Here is a 23,474-nt window from a genome sequence, read left to right as displayed (position 1 = left end):
CAATAGGTGAAAATCAAGTTACCAAGGGCTGCAGGTGATTCCCTGATTGATGGACTCACCCCTTTAGTTGGAAAAGAAACGGAAGTGGTAATAGTAAGGCTGCCTATGGGTTTTACATGAGCATTTATATTCAAAGGGGATTAACCTATAAGAAATTATTCCTTTTGATGTATTTTAAATTTAATGAAACTTTTGTTTGCATAAATATAAGTCTTAACCATATATTTATACATTTGTCACACATATAAGTAATTTTGTGTTGTGAAAGATTACAACTATTGAAGCAAAGTGAAAAAAAGCCTCTTATGAAGATGCTTGTGCATGATGTTCATTACATGCACACCATTGTGTTTTGTTCACACTTTACTGTCTAAATCTCTTACTAGTGCATCTTAAAAAAATAGATGTCATTGGTCTGGCTGTCTTTTTTGCAGCCAACAGAGCACATGTTTGTTTTCTTAGGCCTCTCTCTGTAAGCATGTTGACTGCACATCAAACAATCTGCCTTCTTTTTTAAACCTTTGTGTGGTTAAAAAGTCACTTTGTTGAAGACCCTCTACATTCTGTGGTTTCCAACAGGAAATATCTGCAGTGGTATTTTTTTCCTTTTGAAATTCATGCACTGCAGCTACGCCTAAAGAGTAAAGCCCAAGATACTTCACATCACCTGCAAACCTGCTGTTGGTCAAGGCATGAAAATGGATTGGTCAATGAGCAGATGAAAATACCTGAGTTACGTTTAAGTATTCTGCAGTGTTCAAACATATCATGGTGGTGTGTTAAAAAATATAGACCTAAACAATAAAAAAGGATGCAATTATGTTTTTTTTTATTCACACCCAAACAAGTATGTTGAATTGACAATGATAGCACCAATAGTTCCATTAGTTCTGTACCACCTGAACAGCTGTAATCCATTGTAGTTGGTCAAATACGAATGAAGATATAATTAGTTTTATATATTTGATAATTAAGATATTCTGATCTGAACATAATATCGATTCAAAACCCTCTTCATCTAGCTGGCTGTTGTCGATTCATTGAATCTGGCTTTGGTTGTTATCCAGCACACAAAGTGCTCTTCTTTAAAAAATGTAAGATATTTTTAGACAAACTACTTTGTATTCAATTAGCATGTTATCTGAATGTTGAAATGATAGTCCCTTTTAAGATTTGGCATCAGATAGAAATGGTATCTCTTTATCTCCGGTTAGACCATAAGTGATGCAAATGGAAGAACATTGAGTTCCCCTCAAAAGTTACTCAGCATTTAGACAAAGGAGCAGAAATCAGTACAGAGGAACATCAGATCTCTGGTTGTGTACTTAGGCGTTACTTCTCTTCAGCCAATTGGAGTCCTCTCTGTAACTGACAGACTTCATAATGAGATTCATTTCGCTTTGTGGAGCATTGTGGATACCATGACACCACTAGAGTTTGCTTGGTTCCTGACTTTTCTCTTCCTAAAGACCTCAGGTAAGATTTTTTTAAAGATATTTTTACCCTCAAAGATATTTAAACCTTTTTAAAAGATCCAGATTTTTTCCGATAATGAACTAGATTTTTGTAAAATTTTCTCTTTCTACAGCTCAGGACCCTGACATGAGCACCTCCACCTTTATACGCCAGGAAAGGGCTTTTTATTCAGTCAATGTTGGCAGCAACGTTACTCTGCCCTGTTTCTACCTTAAAGGCGCAGTAATGATTTACTGGTTTAAACAAACTCTGGGCCAGAAACTAACTGCTATTGCTACTCTATATAAGCATAATGAAAATGGCAGCTTTCACAACGAGTACAAGAACAATCCTCGGTTTGTACTTGAAAGGGGTCAGGGTAAAAATCACCTTAAAATCTCTGATTTGCAAGCTTCAGACTCAACTATTTATTACTGCGTCGCTATAGATGCACATAAGTTTGAGTTTGGAGATGGAGCTACAGTCATAGTGGAAGGTTCTGGTTCTAAGGTCCACACGTTGGCCCATAAGAAAGTATCAGAAACCGACCAGACACTGGACTGTGTGGTGGACCCAGGAAGCTGCCATGGAGAGGGCAGTTTCTACTGGTTTAGAGACGCTAAAGAACATCAACCAGGAATCATTTACACTCAGTGTAACAGAACAAAAAGGACATCAACCTGTGACTACAGTCTGCCTCTGAATGTGTCTGATATCGGGACTCACCGCTGTGCCGTAGCCTCATGTGGACATATAATCTTTGAAGAAAAACAAAATAAGAAATCAACAGGTAAGAAATTTTCAGAAACAATTTATCTTAACATATACACAAAACATTAAATATGCAAATTTGACAAATTCTAGTAGTTTTGATTTCTTTCTTAATCAAAAACAGAATGCATAGAAATATGTAGAATTATAAGATAAGCAATGAAAACTGTAAAAAAATTTTTACAATTCTCAGGGTTATTGAACATGTCTAATGTTATAAAAGGTTTTTTAGAGCATTCAGGAATACTGTACAAATTATATAAAACTAGACAGAAATGAACACACAGTACAAACTACAATGACCAGGAGATGACAGCATGTAGGAACTTTTTAAATTAAGGATTTAGACTTTACACTTTAACACAGAGAGCATATAAATATAAAAAATGAGGGAGAGAATTCAGTTATGGAGTAAAGTAAAGAATACTGTAGTTCTGGTTAACCTTATTGCCATGCAATGTAATTTTAAATTCCATTCTGGTTTTCTGAGCTGCTGTAAAATTGGGGTGATGTGGCTGAAAGAGGTGGGTTTGGTAATAATGCAAACAACAGAAATTTTAATCTGTAAACGTTTATGGAGCGATTTGTTTTTAAGGGGGAACAAAGAAAGATTTGCAACAGTCACGGTAGAGGCGAGGCGTGGATAAGATTACAAGCAGAATGCAGGGAAGTAAGTGGCGTAGACGATTAACATCACATAGATGGAAAATAGTCAAGTATGTTTTAGATAAAATAAAACCTAAAAAGATGGAAAGCTTATTTCATTTACTGTGATACTTTAGAAGACAGATTATAGTTTGCTTATCTTCATTTACATTTTATTATACACCTCTGTTTATGAAAATGAGCCTAACTGACTTTTCAATCTAGACTGATAAGAAATAGATAAAAACTTGACAACATTTTGTCGCATCAACTGATCAATAAAATGTTCAGATTTCTCAAACAGCCAATCACCTTTCAGGACTCATTAACCCTTTAACACCAGGTGTAATATATGTATTGCAAGATTTTTTAAAAGCTCTACATCTTTGCAGGGATATAGTGTTTTTTTTTTTTCTAGGAAAATCGGATCTTGCCTGTATTCAATCACAAATGTAGTGAACAGAAAATGCAAAGTAAATTCAAATGCCTAACAAAACAAAACTCTTGTGTTTCAATTCATATCACGTTTTTAAACTTGTCAGAATGTTCATTGATGCCTCTATAACAAAAAATAAATAATTTTCTAAGTTTTTTTTTATGGTTCAGGTTTTTCAGGGTTAAGCATGAAAGTGGAGTGATTCTGGTGGCCATCAAAGGTTTTCTGATGTTATGATGTCTTGTGGTTTATAATTTCTACAGGTGAGCTGAACCCAGAACTTGTTGTACTGTGCTTAAGTGGAGCTCTGGCATTCATCCTCATCCTTAATGCTTCGATGGCCTTCTCAGTATTCAGGATAAGGAAAACAATCCAATCCCATTGTACAGGTAAATGTCCATTTTATGTCAAACCATTTAATAACACACTTCTTTCAGAATAAAAAAATCTATCTTCCACAGCAAACTCACATGTAGCACCAGCAGATCCTGACACAGTGTATTCAGAGGTAACTGTTATTCTTAACGTAAAAGTCAGTATAGAGCCTTAAACAAATTCATCGTTGATTATTAACTAATAATTGTTTCTGTATCAGGAATACCAAGATGAATATAGTGTCCAATATTCTGCTGTGAGACAACAACGATTTAATGGAGCAAGACGACAAAGAGATGATATAGAGGATAAATGTGTGTATGCAAGTGTAAAACAAGGCAAATCCCCGACTGAAAAACCCTCTACTGCAACGTAACAGCTGTAAGATAATATCTTGGACCATATATTTTTTGATCTAATGTAAAAATATTTAAATAAAAAGCTTAACCTTTGTTTATTTTTACATGTTTCGGAAGTCTAATGTATATTCTTTTAGTGCAGGACTTTCATTACACCTCTAGGAGAAAAAGACGAAAATACAAAATTATATTATTAGCAATTAGGGGAAGTTTCAAACTTAAAGGCTTTCTGATGAAGAATCTTTAACCAGATCAGTATGATTCATTTTAGGCTTGGTAAGTTATATATTGTAGATTCTTAAAGTGAAAAAAAAAAAATATATATTTTTTTTGTGTTATAAAAAAGTTTCTAGGATGCAGGGGTGAAGGAGTTATGCTCGAGGCTGTGGTCCTGACATTGCAGTTTCAGGTTCAAGTCCTGGCCTGTTAACCGTTGCTACATGTTTTTCCTATCTCTCTACTCATATTTCCTGTCTGCCTGCTTTTAGAATAAATGTAAAGGCTACTAGAGCTGAAAAAAATCTATGGTGTTCAATGACATGTTATATTTGAATGAGTCCCCTCTGTGCAGACTTCTTATTTGACTTCCAGTTTAAAAACCTCCATTGTCATCTCCAGTGGTCAAACAGGACAGACAGTCATGCATGGTAATTTAGAGGTATCCATTACAGCCAGACAGTTGTGTTTTTGTGACTGCAAGAAAAAAAAAACTGTGTGTCTGAGGAGAACTGTGATATGTTAAATTTGGTTATGTTGTGCAACTTCCATGTGTAGCCATGACACTGATGCACTGCTATTTGCATATTAAAATTTTTGTCTTCTGAGAAAAACATAATGCTGTGTGTGCTTTTGTGCAGAGAGGCTACCGGCTTGCTCTAATGTAAAGTATGACAAAAACGCACTTTAAAATATATGTATTTTGTTCCTAGTTACTCTGAAGTACATCTTGGTATATCTTTTTTTTTTTTTTGTGAGTGTGTATTAATTTTGACATCCTATTTCTTGTTAAGTCCCCCAATTTGTAAGGTTGCAAAACCTTCCCTCAAGCTAATAATTATATCTATACGTAGTTATATCTTCATGTTTATACTGGTGTGTTGTAAGTTGCTGCAGATATAAGCAGCTGAACATGCTTCTGTCTCCTTGAACCCCTGTCGGTCTCGGCAGATTGCCGCTCACACCAAGTCTGGTTCTGCTGGAGGTTTATTCCAGTTGAAAGGGAGTTTTTCCTGTCCAATGTCGCTACAAGCATGCCAAGTGTGAGGGATTGCCATCAAGTCAATGAGTCGATGCAATGAACTGGGATGCCTTGAGATGATATGTGTTGTGCGCTATAAATAAACTGAATAGAATTAGGATTTTACAGAACAACAGTCAGAATGTATACCAAACTCAAAGCATTTAAGTACAGTTTATTCTAAAATGTATTCCTCTTCTCTGTTCTCAAAAATCTATTTTGAGCCACAATAAGTTAGTTGAACTTTTGTTTTCTAAGTTGCTCAGACATAATTAAAGCTCTTAAAACAAATGTTTGTTTAACTTTGGGAAATTTTTTATTAGATGATTTTAAGCAGCACTTGTGTCTTGAAACTGTTTAAATTAAACAGCTGAGGGGCATTTCATAGAATTCACCAAACTACAAAAGTGTACATACCGGATTAACACTATAAGTCATTATCAAGTATTTAGGTCTGATGAAGTTATGTGTAAAGCTTCTATTATATAAAAAGATACAGTTCAAAAAGTAATAAAAAGTGGTTTTCTATTGACAACAATCCTAGATGGGTGCTAGCCTGATTAGCTGTTACCCATCTCTGTTCCACCAAAATCAATCAGGGACTCACTTGCAGAGAAGTTGGAAGAAGCAGCTATATTGTATAACCTTTTATCTATAGTATAAAAGACAAGAAAATGATGGTAAACCAAACATAAAATACTACTGTTGATTTAGCAGCCATAATAAAAGCAAGAATATTCCAGATGAAGTTATTTCATGCAAAATAGCAGTAGTAGTTTTCCTCTGTTTCCAGGTCGGTGTTTCCACATTGCTTCGTCTTGCCCTAGTCATTTTGGACCAATTGGAACAAACAAAAAAGCATAAAGTCGATGGACCAAACTACTTCTTTGGTGTTAATACCATCAAATAAAAATAAAAAATCCTTTAAGCGGTGTTGCTAAAATATCTGCAGATTTAATAAAATTAAAAATCTGTCTGACTAAGTCTTTGTACGGTTAGCTTGAGTAGGTTTTGTAGCAGTAATGATTCCAGAATATGCATAGTCCTGGCCTCGCTGAGCACTGAAGTTGTTGACAGTAACCCAGCTATACAGGTAGCTAAACACTCCCGCATTCATCTGCAAAGAAGCACACCGTAGTTTCTTTCAGCAGGTTTTAATGAGGTATGTGTGAAACTGAAATACACAAAATACAGCAAAATTACTGTAAAGACTGATTAGACTCCAAATTATAACATTCAAATGCAGACGATAAGCTTGATACTTACAGACGATGCTGTTCTGCGCTTAACTCAAAGAAAGAACAGAAAAAAGGCTTTTGATTGAACATATTTTAAGACTGACTTTTTACACTGACTGTGTAGTATTAACTTTCATTAGGTGACCTTGTTGAAAAACATATAAAACAAACTGATTCCATTATATGCATGACTAAGCCACATTGCAGATGTGTGTCCAAACGATGACAGCTCTGGTAAGGAAATATGTCTGCCATGTTACAGAAACATGCCTGTTGTTCTCAAGACTGCCCACTGTGCCGCATGGGTTTGTGTAAGCTGTAAACTGGGATGTTATAAATGAGGACTAGTTTTAAAGATTGTCTGGTGTACAAATTAATACCAGTTCCTCCACTTTCCTTCGCTGGCCCTATTAAACACCTGCTAAGCCTTTGCAAGGTGAATAATTTACATGTTCATTAGTGGACTTAAAATGAACGATATGATTGCCTTCAGGGTGATTCACTAAAAGTGTCATCAGTCAGTCTCACATCAATGGTACAGAAGTACTCATTCATAATTTCCCCAATTTCCTTGATGGGCCCTTGGCTGCTCTTTGGCTAGTCCTTGGCTAGTCCCCTACAATTCCATTTTAAACATCTAAAATATTCTGTCATGATTTGTGTACATTAAAATCTAAAGAGAAGTGTCATCTCCTGGTCAGACCCTGTAATTCAGTGAAAGGATGGACTAAAAAAAATAATGCACTCCCATGAGAAGGCCAGTCGCTGAAAGTTGGAGGGAATTTTGCTGCCATTTGGCTGGCTTTTGAGTGGGAAGGGCAATTCTGAATAGCTGCTACTGTAAATAGTAAAACTGACCTGTGTTGGTATTCCAATTAATCAAGTAAGAGGAGTCAAAAGTTTTTCACGCTACATTCACACAACAAGGGTGTGTCAAGTTGGGGCTGGAAGTTTGACAGGACCCAAATGCGGACACAAAAGCTTAAGGTGGTTACTATGGTTTAATAACAAAAGGGCAACAGAAGCAAAAATCCAAAAAACATAAATCTTCAAAATCTAAAAGAAATACTGAGAGCCAGGAATACTCACAAATAGGAGGCAAAGAAATAATGACAAACCAGCAAAGAGTGACTGAACAGGAGAATATATTAGAGAAAGAGACAAAGACCAGACTAATTAGCAGATTGGGAGCAGGTGTGAAGAGAGGCTAGAAGGGAACTAGGGAAAAGAAGACTGACACAAGAGGGCAAGCAACAAATACCTAGGAACTCAAATACAATCACAAATAACTGAACACAAAAATGGAAATAAGACCAATGAAAACTCAGAGATGAAACGTGAACAGGACCAAAACCATGACAGGGAGAGGAGCTACGCTGTTGCCACAGCTACGCTTGGGCAAGACTAATAGAAGTGAGTCTGCCGTACAATCAGAGCCATCCAGCCTAGGTTTTTTTCCCATCTCCAGATCACATCAAACTGTGAAGCGAGTTTTGAATATGACATATTCTATTTAGTAACCCCCACAAACATGATTTACATAAATGAACTGCTCTTCTCTGTGAAGGAGAGTTTGCTCAAACAGAGCACAGAGCAGCAGCATAATGGAGAGATTCCTGCTAATTTTCTGGATTCTATCAGGTATATTCGATTAATATTTGAGAGTATTTTACTTTTATCCGATACTGAACTGTACATTATCTGAAAGACTTATTTCTATGTACTTTTCTAGGCTGGCTCATTCTCTCACTATGCTTGGAACATCAGTACTACTTTGTAGAAAATAAGATGACTTGGTATCAGGCTCAGAGCTACTGTAGACAACACTACACGGACCTGGCCACTATCAGAAATTCTGAAGACATGAACCATTTCCTCGACGTTTTGTCTGCTCAATCCAGCTCTGACGTCTGGATTGGTCTGTACAGTGAAATCAATTGGATGTGGTCGAATGAGCTGGAAGAGCGCAACCCTGGGTACACAAACTGGGAGAGTACAGATAATGATCCAGACTTTATTTCTGCTAATCAGTTCTGTGTGTGCATGGGAGACAATGGCAGATGGTGGGACTACAACTGTGAGGCCAAGTTCCCCTTTGTTTGCTATACAGGTAACATTTCAGTGGTACGTAAAGTCGACTTTGAAATTAGGAATGATGACCAGACTGTCTAATTCTACTCTCCCCTAAATTACAGGGACACCAGGGGGATGTAAATTTGTAGTTATAAATGAAACAATGAGTTGGTCCGAAGCTCAGAGGTACTGTCGGGACAACTTCATAGATCTAGCCGACATTGGGAACAGCACAGACAATCAACAGGTTCAGCAATTAGTGCCAACCGGAAACTGGGCATGGACTGGTCTATACAGAGAGGAAAATATTTACTGGTCTGATCAGAGCAGCTTGTCGTTCACGAAGTGGGATCATATATCGAATCCGATCGGCTCAAGGGGGATAATTTGTGGCGCTACATCTGAAGCAAGATTGGCGAAATGGAGGTTTTTAGACTGTTACACCACACGGTCATTTGTGTGCTATCGGTTCAGAGGTAAGTGCTTCACCCTCCTGTTGTAAAACAAGCCTACTGTTGCTTCACATACTGAGACAGACAAATGCATCACTAACCTAGGAAGGAAATAATACTGATAATGCAAACAAATTTGTATTTTTCTTCATCTAGAGCAAGTGATGAGGAGAAGGGTGAAAATAAAAGTGAAGTCAGACAGCTCAGCAATTCTGACTGACCCCAATCTGCAAAACAAAATCCTCAGGAAGGCAAGTGTTTTCCCAAACATAGAAACTAAGTCATGCTTGAATACTAAAAAATAAATCCAAACAAATCTTTGCCTCCTAGCTCCAGGAGAAGCTACAAGAAAATGCACCTTTGAAGTTCGTTCAGCAGCCTGATGGTAAAATCTTCCACAAGGAGAAGGAAAAGAAAAGGACAGAACTCTAAAGTATGCACTGTGGATTTCCTTTCCTCTTTTGGACATTATTTAAGGTGACTCATTTGATATGTGGTTTTCTAATTTGCAGTACGTTTTTAAAAAAGGTTATAGATTCAGGGTAAGACTGACCTTCTAATGTGTCATTTTTTTCCAGTCAGTCACCTGTTGCATTTTGTATCATAATTTTAGGTCTTTTGAATCTTTTGATGTAGGTTTCTGTCTTATTATCTCTTACCGTTATTGTTAGCCTTATTCAGTTTTTTTTGTTTTTGTTGTATGGTGTGAAATTTGTTCCATTATTGTTGCAAGCAATGAACATTTGAATGACAGTTGGTAAATATAAAAAAAGGCAATTCAGAATGAAACTTTTAAAAGAAGTTCCAGAAAAGTAAAAAAAAAAAATACAATCCACTTGACTAGAGTTTCCAAGTTGAAGACGTTTCGCTTCCAATCCAGGGAGCTTTCTCAATTAAAAATTTCAGAAATAGCTTTGAGTTCAAAGCTTTTACAACAGCACAACAAAGCCTTGTTTTGGTTAAGAAAACATGCAAACTGAAACGGACAAACGGGTCCACTCCTTTTGAATGGGGGGTTGTTGAGTTCTTCTTTTAGCCTGCAATGCCCCATGCCGGTCTATGTCTCTCAAAGTGGGGTCATTAGAGGGAATTGTTAGCCTGGCTGAACAGGCGAGGTCCCCTGTTCCCCAGTAAGGGGTTGGGGCTGCGATGATAGCGGGAAGGAATCAACTCTATTGCTGCATCGTGGGTTTTTGAAAGCTGAAATCCGAGTCTACCCCCTCTGTTGGTTTTCTTTCTTAAAGGTTTACTATGCAACCAGTGTTGATTTTCCAGCGAGGCTCCCCCCAGAGGGCGAAAGTAAAAGTGCACTGTCGTAAATATGCTCAGCTGTTCTCCTGGTTTCTCCGTCAAATCAGACGCAGTTGTTTTGAGCTTAGCAGACAGGCGAACGCAACGAATCACCATGTCTACTGCGGTGACTATTTTGTTCCAATTTTCGAGTTTGAAAATTTAGCATGTTTTCATACATTATTTGATATGCATGTGTCTAAATACTTACAATCGCATCAGCAAAAACGCCAGGTCCGCGTCAGCCTTGCAGCCTTCTTTTTCTTTTAGCTCTCGCCATTCGGAAAAAGCTTGCCCGATGTTCACCCGTGTACGACTCCTCTCTCTGTCCAGAGCCCTTTTCCTCTTTCTTGCCTGCTCCGACATGGGCTTTCGCTGTTTTCTCGCTGGTTCCGCCATGATAACTGCACAAATATCGCCACTGCGCTAGCAACGAGCATGCCTTTCACTGGGGGCGAGTAGCAGTTCTCGTCGTAAAGCAAGACCGACTTTCGCGATGCACGAGACTTCTGAGCCTGTGGGTGCGGGCCGAGGGCTCCTGCAATTGCAAGTACGGTATTTCCCCTACAGACCACCAGGGCGGCCCAGAAAACCTTTTTTCAACCTGAAATTACTCATTTAATCATCCAAAACGTTATGGAACACATTAACTGAAAAATGTTGCATAGTATGCCTTTAACATAGATGGTATACTTCACTGCCCTCTCAAACCGCCTTTCTTCTTTTTCCAAACTGTGAATTTTGACTGTTTTTTTAAAGTTTGAATGACTATGACCTGGATGACAGAGAATCTTCACTGGCATTTTTAAAAAGAAGTGAAATCTAAAGGTTTTGAGAGTATTGTTTCTGTTTTCTTAGATTTTATTTAATATTTTTTTTTGCAGATTTTATATTTCTCACAGTTTAATTCAGAAAATGTTATTCTTTTTATATTTCGGATTTTTAAACACATTTTTTGTTTTTCAGATAGTTTTACAAATCACTTTCTTTTCAAACTACGTTTCCAAGTTTAAATTCTCTTCATTTCAAGCCCCGAAAAAACACTCGCTCTTGACCAATGAAAATACTGCTGCTAATGTCCATTCAGACCAATAGCATCTTCAAATCACAATTTGAAATTAATGCAATTAGCAAAACTGTCAGAAAAGCAAAAACTTTGTGGAAACAAACATTACTGTTTTTGATTAAAATGTTCAACAATTCTCTCCTGATTTGCATTTTATAATCAAATTTACACTTACAAAACCTTTTGATTGCAACAATATTGGAATAAAATAAATGCTTTATTTTTCTATTTCTGCCTAGGTTTTAATTTATAGTTTAATATTTTTGTTTAGTTTTGCTGATGATATTGCCTTCAGGTTTTGATCAGCTATTTGGATGTTGCCATATTGGTCCCCCTTTTATGGTCACATTAGTTGGGTCTTTTTCTTGCTCTCTGGTTTATTCTTTAGTCTTTTTTTCTCTGATTTATCTATTTATTTTCATGTCTGGTTTTATTTGTTAGGTCTTCCCAGCAGTTTTGCTCTGGTGATGTCTTTTCTATTTCCGTATAATCAGTTCAATCACATTTAGCTGCTGCCTTTTGTTGTTTTTTCATTGCAGATAATTATCCTAGTCAGTCACCTGTGTTTATTCATGTCCAAGCACTCTTATTCCTGTTTTCTTTCACCCTTCATGGGGGAATACTGGTTCTATGACTCGTTTCTCAATGATACTCATGCCATGCTAGTTTACCACATAAGTCTTGATGAAAAAAAAAACTTTTTTACAAGCTTTTTTAGTTATAAATACTTTTCAATTTTCCATTCAGCAACCAACTGCCTGTCAGCATATGTCCATCCAAGCTTTGTTTTTTGCCCTTCTCTCCATCATTAAACAAGGGATACCTCTACTGTAGATCTATATCTTTTTAGATGAAAAGTATCATACAATAAACAGAATTCAGTGACATAAAAAATATTTGTATTATATGCATTTATTATAGACAGAAGGATATTTAAGAACAGCACATTTTAATTCAGTCGCAAATAATAAAAATGATCTGGTTCTGAAACAGCTTGAAAGTTACAATTTTCTTTTTCTAATTTCTCAAGAGAAAAAAAAAACCCTTGGAGCTCATTCATCTGAGAGGGGCTCGGATTAGAGCCTCTTTAACTCCACATTGAGAGGAGACCGTTGAGGTGACTCGGACTACTTTGTCGAATGTCACCTGGATGATGCTGCCCGCAGGAGGTGTTCCAGGCACCAGCGGGAAGCAGGGTTGGGTGGCAAGCAGGACATGCTGGAAAGAATATGTCTCTCCGCTGGCATGTGAGCACCTCTAGCTTCCCTCACCAGAGAGGAAGTGTTTGGGTAGAGGGAGGTCTACAAGTCTCAGCTGAGACTATAGCCCCAGTGACCCCATCCTATATTCTAGCCAATATAATTACCTCCTTAGGTCTGAGTGTGTGTGTGAATGGTTGTTTTTCCTGTGTGTCTCTGTGTTGCCCTGCAATGGTAAGGCAAATTGTCCAGGGTGTACCCCACCCCTTACCCATTGAGAGCTGGATATAGGCACCAGCACCCCTCGCGAACCCAGCTGGGATGAGCTTGACGGAAAATGGATGGAGTGATAGATATTTACCTGCTATCCTGTTATATCCTAAATCTAAAAATCAAATATCTTCTCTTTATCCGATATAAATACTATTATGAACAATATCAAAAACTTTTTTTCTGTTCCTAATTTAATAAATTAATCTTGCTACTGTCCTTTTTACCAAATGATTTTAACAGTTTTTAACCTATCAATATATTCATTAAATAACTATCCATTCATTCTAAAAAAAATGTAAATTCCATCCATCCATCCATCCAGCCATTTTCTGACACGCTTAATCCCAAGTGGGGTGGCAAGGGGTGCTGGTGCCTATCTCCAGCTGTCTACGGGCGAGACATTTTAAATTATTTTGTTTTATTAAAACCTTAACTAATAGCCAAATGCTCCTGTTCTTTATCCATCTATAAACTTGTATCTATGTTTTCCCAACTTACTTCTCTGAGTCCCAATAACTTTTGATCTCTGGCTCAGTCTATAAAGTTAATGACATACATTATGAATATGGTCAGTTTCTCTGCTGTCGGAGTGAAGCTATCTTCTCTTTAACCTTGTTTTACTTTTGAACCAGATTCTGTGCTTGATTCATTTCTCCCATTCCTTGTCCTTAAACTCTCTTAGGTTATATTCCTTGTTTTAATGTGTTGCTTGTCATCTGCCTTCTTTCTCACCTCACATCTTCTATAGTCAACTCTGCGTTGGCCTCAATGGTCAACTCTGTGTTGGCCTCCACAGCCAACTCTGTGATGGCTTCCACAGTTGCAGCAACTTTCTCCATTTTCCTACTTGCACTGTTTGATTATGTGGTCTTCTTCGGATTGTTAACAACTTTGCTTTCCTCTACAAATTGCTGTCACATGTCTGTAGGATTGACACCTGTAGCAACTGAGTGGAGGTGGAATGAAAGGCCTGACTGGGAAATTCATCAAACATATTTTAACACAGAATAACTCCACTGTACTGTTAATGTGGACATAAAAAGTCAGAATAAAATGGCCTGTCAGACTAAATGTCAACATATTCCTCTATTTTTTTCTGTGATTTTTATCATGTTACCTTCATTATGAAAATATATTTCTAACTCATCTAAGCTGAACTTCCCTTAGGGAAATGTTTTATTTTGAGTTCAGTCATGCAAACAAAATTTCCTGGTAAGTGCTGGTAATAATATCCCTTGCAGCTCTTACATTTACATTTAGTAAATAATAGCGTTACAGTTTGCTTTGAAAACAAGGTTGTTGTTTTTTTTAAGTATAGTGGTTTTATGACAGACATACACTAGGAATAAATTCAGTTTCTCTACTGCTGGTGCGAAGCTTTCTTCTCTTTAAACTTTGTTTTACTGTTGAACCAGATTCTGTGCTTGACTCATTTCTCCTGTCCCTTGTCCTTAAACTCTCTTCACAGCTTCTGCATAGATTATATTCCTTGTTTTAATGTGTTGCATTTCGTCTGCCTTCTTTCTCACATCCTCTATAGTTAACTGTGTGCTGGCCTCTACAGTCAACTCTGCATTGGCCTCCAGAGTCAACCTGCCTTGGCCTCCACAATCAACTTTGCTTTGGCCTCCACAGTCAATTCTGAGTCAGCCTTGGCAATCAACTCTTCCTTGGCTTCAACGGTCAACTCTGCTTTGGCCTACAGTGTCAACTCTTCCTTGGCTTCAACAGTCAACTCTGCTTTGGCCTCCAGTGTCAACTCTGCATTGGCCTCAATGGTCAACTCTGCGTTGGCCTCAATGGTCAACTCTGCGTTAGCCTCCACAGTCAACACTGCGTTGGCCTCAATGTTCAACTCTGCGTTGGCCTCAACGGTCAACTCTGCCTTGGCGTCCACAGTAAACTCGTCCTTGGCCTCAACGGTCAACTCTGCTTTGGCCTCTTGTGTCAACTCTGCTTTGACCTCCAGTGTCAACTCTACATTGACCTCAATGGTCAACTCTGCGTTGGTCTCCACAGTCAACACTGCGTTGGCTTCAATGGTCAACTCTGCGTTGGCCTCAACAGTCAACTCTGCCTTGGCGTCCACAGTAAACTCTTCCTTGGCCTCAACAGTCAACTCTGCTTTGGCTTCTAGTGTCAACCCTGCTTTGGCCTCCAGTGTCAACTCTACATTGGCCTCAATGGTCAACTCTACATTGGCCTCAATGGTCAACTCTACATTGGCCTCAATGATCAACTCGCTGCTGGTCTCCGTAATCAACTCTGCATTGGCCTCAATGGTCAACTCTGCATTGGCCTCAATGGTCAACTCTGCGCTAGTCTCCACAGTCAACTCTGCGTTGGCCTCAATGGTCAACTCTGCGTTGGCCTCCACAGCCAACTCTGTGCTGGCTTCCACAGTTGCAGCACCTTTCTCCATTTTCTTACCTGCACTGCTTAATTCTGTGATCTTCTTCAGATTATTTAACAATTTTGCTTTCCTCTACAAACTGCTGTCACATGTCCGCAGCACTGACACCTGTAGCAACTTAGTGAAGATGGAATGAAAGGCCTATGAAAATCTATAAATATGAATAATTATATTTTAACCTGAAAAAAATTAAAGGGGCACAGACAAAAAAATTCTGCTGCACAAACCTGCACAAAAGTAGCACAGTTGATTGACACCAGATGTATTTATTTTTGCAAATGTGAGCAGGGTCACAGGAGTGGTTAATTCCAAAACTTTTTCTTTATATCATTAGAATGACAGGAGCACAAATAAAAAATGTTTGCTGCACAATCACAAACATAGCTGAGGTGATTGACACAAATTTTGACTTATTTCATAAAAGTGGGGGGAGCTAGTTGACCTCTTTGACCTTTACCTTTTCATTAATATCTTCAAAGCCAACTTCACTCAGGTTGAAGACGGCCTGTCAGACTAAATGTATCACGTAAACATGCTGGTCAGAATATTCCTCTATCCTTTATATAATTTTTAGCCATTTGTTTGTTTGATTTTTTTTCATAATGAATATATATTTTTAACTCATGTAGGCTGAATTTCCCTTTGGAAATTGTTCCATTTTGAGTTCAGTCATGCAAACAATATTTCCTGGTAAGTGTTGATAATAGTTTCCCTTGCAGCTCTGACATTTCCATTTAGTAAATAATAGTGTTACAGTTTGCTTTGAAAGCAAGTTTTTTTTTTTTAAGTATAGTGGTGTTATGACAGTTTAGCCTCTTGCCAACAGTGAGCAGCAGTTACGGTAAATGTCTGGAATTCTGGTTGACTAATCAAGAATATTATTTTATTAAATTTAATGTTAATATCCTACTAATCATCTATAACTCTGAAAACTATGGCTTTTTCCTGTTGCCTGGTCTGGTTTGTAAAGGTAAATTCTCAGCTCTGTGAGCTTTTTGGCTTAGTTTTTTTGGCCTCTGTGTTAGTTACCGACATAGAATAGGCCCATTAAATGCTGGGTTTATTCTGGTTTTACTTTTCTTGAAAAAAAACAAAGTAAAAAATAAACAAAAACACAACAAAACTTGCAATAATTTTCTGTTTCACAGTACCCTGCTGGTTGGCATCATGAATGATGTGATTCCCCTCCAAGCATGATTAGGATTAACTAAGCAGTAGCAACTAGTATAGAGCTATCTTATTTTAGTTAACAGGTTAATAATCTCTCCTTAATTTGAACTATTCAGGTAGCAAACCTCTCTGGAAAAACTGGGTAACAGTATTGGACGCCTTTCTCCCTCTCTCCTCCTTCTCCTTTCTTTCTTTTCATATTTGAAAACCAGACTTTCGGGCGCCGCATTTTCAGCCGTGGATGGTTTTTCCCGCACTACTGCTTATTTATACATTTTCTTGTAATTTTGTTTCACTCGTTATCAGTATGTAAAATGATGTGTGCATGGACCTTAAGCCCTGATATAAGCAAACCGCCATGACAGACAGGGAGACCTGATGCCACTTGCAGTACCGGAGGACAAAACCACCGCCTCCAGCTCTGTTGGGGTGAGGTCAGCTGAGAGATCTCCAATCTGTCCTGCGTTGTCCGCTTGGTCTGCTCCCTGTGGGAGAAAGTACTGTTTCTCATATATTTTTGATTCTGTTAATAGCTGTTAAATATTAGGATTAGAAAAGTTAAGGACTGTGTGTCGTTAAAGATTGATTTCTAAAAGTATGATCTGGTTGAACTGTAAAGTGCCTTGAGATGACATGTGTTGTGAATTTGGCGCTATATAAATAAACTGAATTGAATTGAAAAGCATCTATTTATAAAGCAAATGGTCCATTTCAGTGTTGTGCTCTTAGAATTCTAACTTCAGCTCATAAACACATACATGGGCACAATATTTGGAGTATACAAAATATTTTTAATATGATATTGGATAAACTTATATTCAGTCCAGTCATATCAAACTGTCAAAGCCAAAAACATGTAAAACTCGTGTATTCAAGTTCCCTTACTTGATTTCAGGGTTTTTGTTTTTCCTTACTTGCATCTGCTTTGGTTAGACAGGTTGTTTCTTTATAAAGCAGACTATACTGGGAACACCAGAGAAAGCAAGAAAGGAACTACCTTCTTTAAAAGAAAAAAATAATAAAAGAAAAAGAAAAAAATACAAGAACACATTTTGACTTCCATTTCCAAGCATTTGACCTGATCAGAAAATCTAAATGAATAGGCAGTCCAGAGAAAGACGGAGACGGTACATTCTGTCTTTTTCAAGGACCTAGTTTGGCTACAAGGCTTGGCTAACTGCATGTAGTGAGGCTAATGCTGTATTCAGCTTTCCCTGAACCCTTTTTCAAACATCAGATTCTGACCCGGTATAGATAAAGACAGCAGGACTGATTTAAAGCACTTTTTAGAAAAGGCAAAGAAGCATAAACAATCTGGAAAGATTGCAAAATAATATATTATAGAGAACTTTTTTCAGGTGATTGTTAATTTGCATAGATGCTCTTTAAGAAACACATTCTTGAAAAATATATAGTTTTTATATATTAAAATATACAATAAAATATATGATTTATATAGTAAAATATATAAAGCTGACTAATAGTGTCTTTTTTTAGGTGTCTGACACAATATTGGACAGAGCAAAACACAGATTTGCCTTCAGAAAGCCTTAGAAGGGCAAAATACATGTACAAAAATTTTACCTGTACATGAAATTATGCTTTGTTTTATTAAGTTTTTTTATAATTTTTTTTTTTTTTTTGGTATTAATATTAATATAATGGTTTGATAACTTAGTATACATTTGACTGGTTTTTGGTATATGTCTATTTTGAATCTATAAGCCCCCCTGAAGAAAACTCCACTGATTAAAGTAATATTATTTTTTAGATGTCATACATCTTTGATCCTAAAAAAGAGGAGCATTTGTATTTTTGTGTTGTTTATTTAAAACAAAATGTATAACTACTTCTTTTTGGTTTTCTAATACTCTTATAAAAATGTAAAACCTAATGACCAAACGAGACGATGAGCCTCGTGACACAATGAAGATGAAACAGAAATGATGGGAAATCCTTAAAATAATAAAAGCTGAACATTTAATGAAGATATTAGGGAGCAGTCAAGGATGATGCCAAACGGCATAGAACTCTGAAGGAGATGCAGGATTTTCTGTGCTTTCGCTGCGAGAGGAAACTGATTTATTCTGCATGTATACAGGCTAATGGCTGCAGGTCTTTTCTTGGACAGAAAACAACCAAGCATCACTAAAATGTCTTTTCAGTGGGGCCAAGCATAAACCCCAACCCAACAAAAACTAAGCAAATACATCCTTTTAAATGCCTAAGCCAGATTTCAGAGCAAAATTTAACAAAATATTTGAGCTTAATCGATCGTGACAGTGGACAAGAGATGCCTTCGCAAACTACTAAAAGATTCCATATCATAAAGATCAGGATTTAGCTCGATTTGACAGTTATCCTCCATCTGGATGTAGGGGTGGGTATTGGCAAAGAAGACATGATTCGATTCGAATCATGATTCACATGCCACGATGCGATTCTATCACGATGCATCATGATACTTGAAATATTGCGATGCATTGCGACATTTTCACTGAACACTGTAAGAAAAAGATACAGCCATTACCAGTGGCTGACTGGGTGTGTGTGATCTGGATAGTGTCTTCAATTGATACATAACTGAAAGCAACTGAATTCATACATAGCTGTATTTATTGAAACGACTTTTGGAGGCGTTGCCATGAAAACAAATACTGGACAGAAATATTACTATTACACACTGACAAAAAGATCTTGGGATTCATCAAACTTAAAATAACAAAATAAGGATAATCAGTGCCGTTTACATGGCCTCAGTGGTCCTTTTGCAAATTACGTGCATCATATCAATTTAATTTTTACCTTCTTTGTTTTTAAAGCCAAAATGCATCCAAGTGGGGTGAATTTTCTCAGTCTCCTCCATATTTTGTTTACGAATAACTCGTCACAGTATCCCGCGCCCGAAAATGCTTGTGACACAAGGCAGCGGGCGTCAACACATCCGCAGCGACATGTGCTGGACTGGAAGTTGTATTGCACTTGGTTTGGCTGATGTGCGCCAACCATTAATGTATTTTATTTGTTCTTTTTTTTATATAATCGATTCTTGCCTTCAAGAATCGATGCAGTATGTCACAAAAATTAGAATCGCGATGCATCGTCATGACGATTTGCACACCCTTATCTGGATGTTATATTTGATTTGAAATTGAAATAATAGTTTTTAATTAATGTATGGATAATTAATGTATGGAATTGGAATGTTCAGATCCACCAGAGCAGTTTCCTTCCTATTTTACTTTGATAAAACTGGAGATAATATTTTTAGTCAGAGGAGTTTACATTTGTAATAGTAGGTGTTGCATCTACCTTTGGACTAAAATGGCTTCTTGCAAGTTGACACAATAATGCACAGACACATGTAGAAGTTATGGGAGTGATTTAATTCAGGATGCAGGTTCAGTGCATTATGCTTCCCGAGGAGACAGCACAGAAATGGAGAGATCAAACAAACCAGCAAATAGAAAAGCAACTGAAGCAAAAGCTTTGTGGTACAAATCACAACAATCAGTGTCATCATCTGTGAAAAACCCCTGGACTATTACAGTGAAAAAAACGCAATCCCTTATGTTCCCATTGGCATGTTAAGGAACATTGGTAAAATGATGACAAGTTACTATGAAAACTAACAGGAATATGAGCAAAATATGTACAATAGATGGTTTAAGGTGTAAATAAGTGGATGTAATGTGCCGTATTAAATACAAGATCAAATGAGGAGAGGTGGGGGACAACAGCGGTGGTGTTGGTGTTCTGCAAAGTCCTTCATATTAAGGGTTTGTTTAAAATGTTTTGGCTCCTGTCCCAGACTTCTTTATGCTGTTAGTGCAATCAATCCCACAAAAAGTCATTAGGAAGAGTCCAACGCAAACAATAACCGGTGTTCACACACACAGCAAAAAAAAAAGGGCCATGTGTATCAAAAATATCCATATTCATAATCATTATTGTATACAGCTGTAAGTGTCTTTTGGTGACAACAGAATTACTTCCAGTTAACAAGAAGAAGTAGGAGATATTCCTGATGGTAAAACACAGTCATATTGAAAACTGATCGATGTAAAATAGCAACGATACTTGAAAATGTGACTTTTTCTTTTTGTAAATAGGAAACTCGTCTGTATTGAAGCCCGTAAAAATAATGACTCATAATTATGAGATTTATTTTTATGATATCATTTATGAGATCATTTATGTCATAATTTATGTCATAATTTTGACTTAAAAGTTTAAATTACGACTCTAAATCCCATATTGATGACCTACCATGGGTCATTTTATTACTTTCAGGTGGAGGAAATATGCTCCATACATTGGCAAACAATCCAGGAGGACAAAAAAAAAAAAAAAAAAAACAAAGAAAGAAAGAAAAAAAACCCAAATGCTATTTATTTTGGTAGTCGTGTAACACACAAACACATAAGTTGATGAGAATATATACAAAGTGGAATTCACTGTTCTTATTTACACATTTACATACGACTAACTAAACCCTTAAAGAGACAAGATTCCACCTTGGGCTACGCCTAATATAGGCTGATACAGAATACATCAACTACCCCCTTTCTCCTGATGTCGGCAACCTTTGTCTCCAGGGGACGGAGTCTGCTCTGACCCCGAACGTGTAAGGAGGAGGAGAAACAGAAAGGGCCATTCGTATTTTCTTAAAGACAAATAACACGACAACAGAGAATATCACAGAGCAGGCCGAACTCTGCTGTCTTAGGCACCATGGGACAGACGGAGCTGATACTGGTTTGAAACGCTGCACATTGACCTTCTAGGGGGCGAGTCACAGTTAAACGAGGGTCCAGGAGAGTGATGACGCAGGATGGTGTCAAAGGATCAAAGTGAAGTGGATAAAATGGTGGAGTCCCAATGGAGGGAAGCAGTACCTGTGAGTGGAAAATCCCAGAAAGTGCAACACCGCCCTCTTGTGTTTGCATGCTTATTCTCTTCATATGCAAATGCACAAGGGTTTATTATACTGTACATTCCATTGAGATTATTATTGCCTTGTAAAAGAGAGGAGAGGAGTGATAACTTTGGGGAGAACAATGGTGAATACCATAAAAAAGGAAAAAAAAAAAAAAACGGACTCGCCTTCATTTAACCTCACTATCCCAGCACAGCCTATATTTAATGCTCAAATTTAACCAGTGCTGCCTTGGAAAAGTAATAATATCCCCCAAAAAATTAGCTACTTGACCAAATAAAACCAAAGACTTTGATTTATTTTATGTTATATGTAGCAAAAATAAACAATTGCATCATTGTGAAGTTAAACGAACATTACCAGAGGTTTTTCAAAACTATTTACAATGATAAACTGTGATTTTTTATTTATTTGTAATCATACCCTCAACATCCAAACAACCCTAAATATAATGAGGTGCTAGAAACTGCTTTTAAACAGTTCTGTGTATAAGATTAATTTTGTGGCATTCATCCTAATTATACCGTACAGACAAAAAGAGCAATGTCAGCAAATAAAGGAACATGGTGATTGAAGGATGTTAGGAATAATCTTGCTCATTCATAATAAGAAGACTTGTTATGCCCTAAAATATCCAGATTGTTACAGAAAGATAGTTTTTCCTACCCACCCATGCCATAATGCTATAAGTCACGGGTTCCCATAGTTGGGGACAGGTTGGTGTCGTGAGAATCCAACTTCAGGCTAGGGACAAGGTTTTCAAATTCACTGTCATGTGATCCCTAAAATATATGGAGTGCTAAAATAGATCAGGAACTAAATGAATGTATAAAAAAAAATTGAAAAACACAAACCAGCGACAACTTCCAGGTGATGAACCCAGCGCTGGAACTCTGTATGCTATTTCTGTAATTAAATGTGTTAAAATGTCTTTTTCTAAAGTTATTTAGAATAAGGAGTGTTATTAAAGTGTTATATAAAGATTGATATATCCAGGGCAAATAAACTGGGGAAAAAGCACAAGTGCCTTATGGCATCAAACCAGGGACCTTCAAAGATGCTAGCCCAGGTGGGAAAAAGTTCCTAACAATTGGCATTGCACCATGCATAGGTGACCTGCAAGTGTTTGTGGAGGGTTAGCGGCTCAAACCCCACATCTTTTTGACTAACTTTATGCCCTTGAACAATTCACCCCAATTACCTATATTGATGGTGGTCAGAGGGCCTGATGGAACCCAGCAGTCTTTCTTCTGTCAGTGAGCCCTAGGGCAGCAGTGGCTAAAAAAAGTTAAAGTTGCAAAAAAGTAAAAAAAACAAACAACCCAAGACTTTGTTTCAGAGTTTGAAGACGTTTCACTTCCCATCCAGGAAACATTTTTAGTTCAAATTGTCAGAAATAGTTTTGAGATTGAGGCTTTGTAGAGTGGACCAAAAACAAAGCCTTGTTTTGGCTTAGATAACATGCAAATTAAACCGGATGGTGGAAAGGGGTCCTTTTTGGTTTATTTTTTAGCCAGCAATAATCAATACCTGTCTATGTCTCTAAAAGGGGGGTCAATAAAGGGAATTGTTGGCCTAACTGAACAGGCGAGCCAACAATTCCCTATAACTTAACAGGCTAACAAAGAACCCAAACGACCCCCATTCCAAAGGGGCGGACCCGTTCGTCCAGTTAAATGTTCATGTTTTCTAAGCCAAAACAACGCTTTGTTTTTGGTCCACTCTATAAAGCCTTGAATTGAACACTATTTCTGACATTTTGAATAGCAAAAGCTTCCTGGATTGGAAGTGAAACGTCTTTAAACTTGGAAACAAAATACAGTATATTGTTTTTTAACTTTTTTGGAATGACTATGACCTGGATGACTGAGAATCTTCACCAGCATATATGAACGGGTGAATAACGGAATGTCCCCAGACTTTAATAAGTGTTATATAATTACAGGCCATTTACAAATAAGAAACCAGAAAATTGCCCCCTTGTTCTACTCAAGGAACATGTGTCAGGACTTGAAAAACCTCTTTTTTGATAGAGGCTCCCAATTAACACTGACTAGGAATGTTGTTTTCTTTTCTTCCAAAT

The 23,474-nt window shown here is 37.3% G+C and overlaps 2 protein-coding genes across 2 annotated transcripts; both read left to right on the top strand.

Moving 5' to 3' along the window:
* Positions 1 to 1,377: 1,377 nt before the first annotated feature.
* On the top strand, positions 1,378 to 4,109 carry LOC119772103. The gene is made up of 5 exons (XM_038268402.1): positions 1,378 to 1,476; positions 1,589 to 2,245; positions 3,571 to 3,696; positions 3,769 to 3,815; positions 3,903 to 4,109. The coding sequence occupies exons 1-5, from the start codon at positions 1,422 to 1,424 to the stop codon at positions 4,056 to 4,058; spliced, it is 1,041 nt and encodes a 346-aa protein (XP_038124330.1). The 5' UTR covers positions 1,378 to 1,421; the 3' UTR covers positions 4,059 to 4,109.
* A 4,004-nt stretch (positions 4,110 to 8,113) lies between these two features.
* Positions 8,114 to 9,473, top strand: LOC119772124 (macrophage mannose receptor 1-like). Its single transcript, XM_038268427.1, has 5 exons — positions 8,114 to 8,157; positions 8,249 to 8,626; positions 8,712 to 9,065; positions 9,198 to 9,292; positions 9,372 to 9,473. Exons 1-5 carry the CDS (start codon positions 8,121 to 8,123, stop codon positions 9,471 to 9,473), a joined length of 966 nt encoding a protein of 321 aa, XP_038124355.1. The 5' UTR covers positions 8,114 to 8,120.
* The last annotated feature ends 14,001 nt before the right edge of the window (positions 9,474 to 23,474 follow it).

Source organism: Cyprinodon tularosa, unplaced genomic scaffold (assembly GCF_016077235.1).
Source record: "Cyprinodon tularosa strain WSP-4 unplaced genomic scaffold, ASM1607723v1 ctg70, whole genome shotgun sequence".
Classification (NCBI taxonomy): Eukaryota; Metazoa; Chordata; class Actinopteri; order Cyprinodontiformes; family Cyprinodontidae; genus Cyprinodon; species Cyprinodon tularosa.
The sequence above is the reverse complement of the archived record's forward strand: the minus strand, read 5'-3'. Positions and strand labels throughout refer to the sequence as shown.

Excerpts from the sequence above, each read along its gene's own strand:
- LOC119772124 (XM_038268427.1), top strand. The coding sequence starts at position 8,121 with ATGGAGAGATTCCTGCTAATTTTCTGGATTCTATCAG. Across the intron at positions 8,627-8,711 it reads CCCCTTTGTTTGCTATACAG|GGACACCAGGGGGATGTAAA; the intron begins GTAACATTTCAG and ends CCTAAATTACAG. Across the intron at positions 9,293-9,371 it reads AAAACAAAATCCTCAGGAAG|CTCCAGGAGAAGCTACAAGA; the intron begins GCAAGTGTTTTC and ends TTTGCCTCCTAG.
- LOC119772103 (XM_038268402.1), top strand. The coding sequence starts at position 1,422 with ATGACACCACTAGAGTTTGCTTGGTTCCTGACTTTTCTCTTCCTAAAG. Across the intron at positions 3,697-3,768 it reads AATCCAATCCCATTGTACAG|CAAACTCACATGTAGCACCA; the intron begins GTAAATGTCCAT and ends TATCTTCCACAG. Across the intron at positions 3,816-3,902 it reads CTGACACAGTGTATTCAGAG|GAATACCAAGATGAATATAG; the intron begins GTAACTGTTATT and ends TTTCTGTATCAG.